Here is a 5,858-nt window from a genome sequence, read left to right on the forward strand (position 1 = left end):
TTATAAGTTTAAGGTCCCTGGATGATTGACCGTCATTTTTGGAATAAGACTAGAATAACCAACATCTATGTAATATATTAGCTCGATCAACCTTAATTTTTGAAGACTTTCTTTTGACACAGACCTGGACGAATGTGATGGAAACCCGTGCACACATGGACGCTGTGTGAACAAAGATGGCGGATACACATGTACCTGCTCACCTGGATGGACTGGACAGAACTGTCAGCAAGGTGCCTGATCATGAGTTCTTTTTGTGTCAAAACTTTATTTTCTGTACTAGTCTTAGGTCCCTGGCTGTTATACTATCATTTTTGGAGTAAGGCTAGAATGACCAACATCCATGTACTGTAGTTGCTTATTTGCTCGATCTAGCTCATCTTTGAAGACTTATTTCTTTTGACGCAGACCTGAATGAATGTGATGGAAACCCATGTGGACATGGACGCTGTGTGAACAAAGATGGCGGATACAAATGTACCTGCAACCCTGGATGGACTGGACAGAACTGTCAGCAAGGTGAGCGTTTAATTAGTGTTAGTCATATATGCCAGGACTCTTTATCACTTTCTTGAAACATGGACCTTTACACTGTGTAGCTACTGATTTGCTATAAGATGGTGTTTGGCTTTTTAAGCTGCAGGAGTCACATGATCCTCTTTATCACACAGACCTGAATGAATGTGATGGAAACCCGTGCACACATGGACGCTGTGTGAACAAAGATGGCGGATACAAATGTAACTGCAACCCTGGATGGACTGGACAGAACTGTCTGCAAGGTGAGTTTTCATCTTATGTGCTGGAATAACAATAATAAAGTTTAGCGCATTGAGAATCCTGCAAGAGCAGTTTTTGATACTGCTTAAACTGAATAAAGATCCCATTAAACCATTCGTTTATGTTACAGCCAAACTATGTCCTACAGGGTGGAGTGGATATGAGAACCACTGCTACAAGTTGATGAGAGACAGAGCTGAATGGGAAAAAGCAAATTTACAGTGTGAACGACTCGGTGCAAATCTGGCTTCTATCACAAGCCGTGACGAGGCCAACTTCATCAACGGTATCATTACTGGCGGTGGGTGATGCAATTTCTTTATCACATTATATGTTTAGTTCAGTTGATTTTATGTACTTTTGAGTTTACTCTGTGCACTTTTGACTTTGTATGTAACAATTATGTTATGTACAACGTTGTTTTAAGTTCTTTAGTTGATGTCTCTAGTTTGACCTTTGATTTGGCCTTGGATTTATGTTTCTATGATTTTGTACTTATGTTATTCATTCATTCATTCATTCATTCATTCATTCATTCATTCATTCATTCATTCATTCATTCATTCATTCATTCATTCATTCATTCATTCATTCAGCTCCTGTAGGGAAGTGGGGTGTTCATCTCGTCTGGTTTGGACTGCATCGCAAAGACGGATTCCGTACGTTTACGGATGGGTCACAGGTCACCTACACAAACTGGCAGAAGGGTCAGCCCAACAACAACCGCCATCTCTTCAGCTTGGATAAGCCACAGGACTGCGTCGGCATGTACTCAAAGGTGTGTGCTCGACTTTGCTGAGATTGTAAGTTCCCTTTGCTGTTAGTCAAAAAGATGATGGCAAATCTAAGATGCCAGTACAATGATGTGAATCTTTATTGCATGTTCTTGCCCAGATGGGCTGAATGCACAAGAGGATACGCAGTATGCGAAACATGAGCATTGCATACTGGAACGCTATATTCTAATGCTAATTGCTAGGAATCTATACATTGCGACAGTACTATATACTACCTATCATCTATTGTTAGTTACCCTTTACAATGTAAAGGAGTCTTGAATGGCGACTACAACAGGATTTTGAACTACGTATACGTACGTATAGCCTAAGATAATTGAAAAACTGAACAATAGTACAATCATTCTACGCTTTTGCGTGAAGCATCGGGCATTGGGGAGGCGTCGACACCGGTAAGAAAGTCGCATACAAAAAGAAAGTGAAAGTGATCTCGAATCAGTTTAGCTCACTGAAGAGCTAATCTCCCACTGGTCGTGACAGAGAAGACAGACGCTATGTACAATATTTACAGGTTCATTGTACCGGGGAAATTCCCCTAGCTCTTTTCGACAAGCGCAATGAACAGTGGACCACGGCTTAACGTCCCGTCCTAAGGACTGCGACCCTAAACATTAGCGTGCATGTCGGGTGAGCAACAACAGCCGGGATTCGAACTCCCAACCTCTTAGTCCAAAGGCAGGATCGCTAATCACTGGACTACGCACGCTACTGGACTATGCACCACTTAATATTGTTGTTCTCCCTTCAACAGAAGGGCTCTGCCGGCCACTTTTTCCTGTTTTCATGCGTGGAAAAGGGACAGTGGAATGATGACCAGTGCTACCGTCCCTATCCCTTCATCTGCAAGCGTCCGAAGTGACGGAATACTTCGTTATTACCATGTGAGATTTTGCATCTCCAAGCAAGATAGGGCGTGTCCCTAAGGCGCCACTGTACTAAATCGCCGGTCATCTGTTTGTAATAGTAGGACACAGGAGCCAAAAGTGTATTTTTGGTCTGAAAATAGCAAAAAACCAAAGTACCATTAAGGTAACTTCAACACATACTTTTGCTGGTAAACTAGAGCAAACTCGACGACACACATTAAATTTAAAGGTCTTCATTTATTCATTAATTCATTAAATTTGAAAGCACATTCAGCAAAAGAGGTGTACAGGTAAGAGGTGTGTATCACCTAGTACAGTGGACGTAAAGCATTCAGAATGTTTACAGTAACAAAACTAAAAAAAAATCATATTGTGCTGTTTGTATCTCATACTATTTTGTAAAAGACTTTCAAAGATACCTGCGTGCCTTCATGTCAGTAAATATCTCTAAACATTCCATGAGCAGCTGGTCAACTTGAATAACACTGTAATGGGAAGATTGTTGTAGTGTTCTAGGATTTGAAAGCCAAAGTAAAAAATGTTAACAGTAGGAAAATAAAAACTACTGACAAATAAAAGTATAGTAGTTTCCTGTTTTCGTAAACAGGGCTACACACTCATTTCACGTCATCTAAAAAAAACTAGTTGTCGCTGCTATGACTGTTCTTGTGTAAGGCCATGTTGATTTGATTATATGGATGACATCCGCGCGCGCATGAATTTTCGGCCGTTTCCAAAAAAAAAGAAGGTTTCAACCATACGGTAAATCGTAAAAACAGTTACAAAATGAGCAAAAATATACCGTAAGTTACACAAAAATAATAAATAAAAACTATACCAATGTCGTAGAATGCCAAAATCAAACGAAAAAAGACGAAAATTTAAAGAAATGAACTTGAAGAGTAGATTATTCGCCAAACCATATTCTGTCCTATTTGTTCAACCCGCATGAGCACGTAGATTTCATAATGGAAACAACTTTTTTTTTTGCAAAGCTTTTTTTTATTCGCACGCGCGCATCAGTTTTGGGGTTCCCGGAGGATGCCATCCATGTAATCAAATCAACATGGCCTAAGTAAATGCTAGTAACATCGTGTCAACAATCATTACATGATTAAGTTTTGGTTAACTGAATGCCGTTGCAAGGCAGGAATGGTTGTATTAACAAGCGCAAGAAAGGTTATATCGATTAGTACTTATCTTACTTTACTTTAAAATTGTATTTGTAGAGAACATGGTAGTATGCGATGGAGAAACCAAAATGTACTTGCATTTTTGTGTTTGTTTTATAGTCGTGCAATATGCTATATTATACATTTGATCAGGTGGCAATGGAATTATTACTTATCTCACTTAACTTTCAAATTGTATTTGTAGAGAACATGTAGTATGCGATGGAGAAACCAAAATGTATTTGCATTTGTTTTATAGTCATGCGATATGCTATATTATGCATTTGATGAGGTGGCAATGGATTTTTTAAAAGAATCACCATGAGCAGCCATATTCAATGCCGGGCAACCATAGGACAATCATCATTTATTTGTTCAGAAATTGTAACATGACAATATAAAGTGTGCACTAGGCAGCAAGTATGCGTGTGTGTGTGTGTGTGTGTGTGTGTGTGTGTGTGTGTGTGTGTGTGTGCGTGCGTGCGTGCGCGCGTGTGTGTGTGTGTGTGTGTGTGTGTGGCAGCAAAGTGTAACTCATGTTTTAAAACGTCATGACAACGCTATAAGAATGTGGGTGTAATAGGGCAATTCTATGTGGCTCAACAAAGAGAAAAAAGGAGGATTGTATGTTCATATAGACAATACAAAAAGGAAACAAGACTTCATTGTGCATGGTTGTCTATTTATCGCCTTTGCTACACAAAGAAATACATATTGAAAAGCAGAAAAAATGTATATTCAGAAAATTCCCAATAATGCCAAAGTTATACATCACAAACATACCAATCGGCATGGCATTGATATTACAGTCCAGTATGGTTACATTTGCTTAGTTTTGGTCATCATTTAACTCTTCTGTACAGTAGTGTAACGTTTTACCCATTCTTAACCATTGTCACAATCAGCGGCGATTTTACATTGTAATTTACATTGACATTTATCTTTCTTGATACAGTCGCGAAATGTTAAGATATGATTTCATTTTTTAAATGATCTTGTACAGCATTGCTGTAAATTTGGAGAAATTTGAACAAAGTGACTGATACGGACGTTCCCATGAATAAAAGATTTCCATAATCTGAACAACTTCATTAGTTTTTGTGGGCAATGATTGTATGTAATTATCGTTTATTGTACAGCATATATTTACCCCTTACATGTCAAGTACCGTAGAAAGATTCTACAGAACGATTGATGCATCTGCGGTGCAATTCAATATGGCCCTTCATTGTAAACCTTTTCAAAAACCCATTACCATGGTATCTCATCAAATACAGAACATAGCATTTTTATGACTCCAAAACAAACTAATATACGAATACATGTTTGTCTTTCTACATTGCATACTAAATGTTATGCACTAAATACAGTTTGAAAGTAAAGAAAGATAAGTACTAATTGATTCCATCTTTCTCAATAGCTTAATACAGCTATTCCTGCCTTCCAGTGATATGCAATCAGAACTTAATAATGTAATAATTATTGACACAATGTCATGAACATTCAATTTCTTGCTACATACGAGAAACAACCATAACAGTGACAGCTCAGACATGTCTCAGATGACATGAGTGTGAGGTTTAATGAGCACAGAAAACTACTTCCATCTACTTGTAGGTTATTACTTTCTAACCGTTACAACATTTTTTCCCACTCAAATCTAAGCACACTACAAGAATCTTCCAGTTCAAATTCACGAAATGTTTACTGATATGAAGGTACACAGGTCTATTTGAAAGCCTTTTCCAAAATATATAGTGTGAGATGCAAACAGTACAATTGTACATTATTTTATTTTTGATACTTAAATTATTTGTGCTTTCTGTGCCGTGTGCTAGGTGGCACACATATGCTACCTGTACTTTCTGTTCCTGATATACGTAAAAGTGCTTTTAAATTGTTTTCCTTATGATTGCTCTAGTTTACCAGGAAAACGTGTTTCCTTACTAAAAAAATGACCAAAAAAGAACATAAGCCATGATTGTAAGAAAAAAAAATACAACAAGCAGTGTTGCCCAAGGCCATGGCTTATTTAATTATTTGTTATTATCATATAGCCATGTGTTAAACGCAAAAGTCCCTAAGACGAGAAAAAAGGCAGCAAATCTCTTTACTCATTATTTTTTTACAACAACATGAAAAGCGGCCTAAAGGCCTGCATGAATAACGAATGGTTCAAACAAACAAAGCCAGCCACATGGTGTACCTTAGGTTGCTTTTGGTTTCTCACCAAGAAACTGTAT

At 37.9% G+C, this 5,858-nt stretch overlaps 1 protein-coding gene across 1 annotated transcript in view; it reads left to right on the plus strand.

The window, feature by feature from the left end:
- Window positions 1–2,728, plus strand: part of LOC109487434 (neurogenic locus Notch protein-like) — a 7,848-nt gene extending 5,120 nt beyond the window's left edge. Inside the window, exons 7-11 of the mRNA XM_019791432.1 lie at window positions 123–233; window positions 409–519; window positions 911–1,081; window positions 1,377–1,558; window positions 2,329–2,728. Of these exons, the coding sequence (XP_019646991.1) occupies window positions 123–233; window positions 409–519; window positions 911–1,081; window positions 1,377–1,558; window positions 2,329–2,436 (683 nt within the window). The 3' untranslated portion in view covers window positions 2,437–2,728. The remainder of the gene's footprint in view (window positions 1–122; window positions 234–408; window positions 520–910; window positions 1,082–1,376; window positions 1,559–2,328) is intronic.
- Window positions 2,729–5,858: the final 3,130 nt, after the last annotated feature.

This window comes from Branchiostoma belcheri, unplaced genomic scaffold (genome assembly GCF_001625305.1).
Source record: "Branchiostoma belcheri isolate BF01 breed outbred unplaced genomic scaffold, Haploidv18h27 scaffold111, whole genome shotgun sequence".
In the NCBI taxonomy this organism is placed as follows: domain Eukaryota; kingdom Metazoa; phylum Chordata; class Leptocardii; order Amphioxiformes; family Branchiostomatidae; genus Branchiostoma; species Branchiostoma belcheri.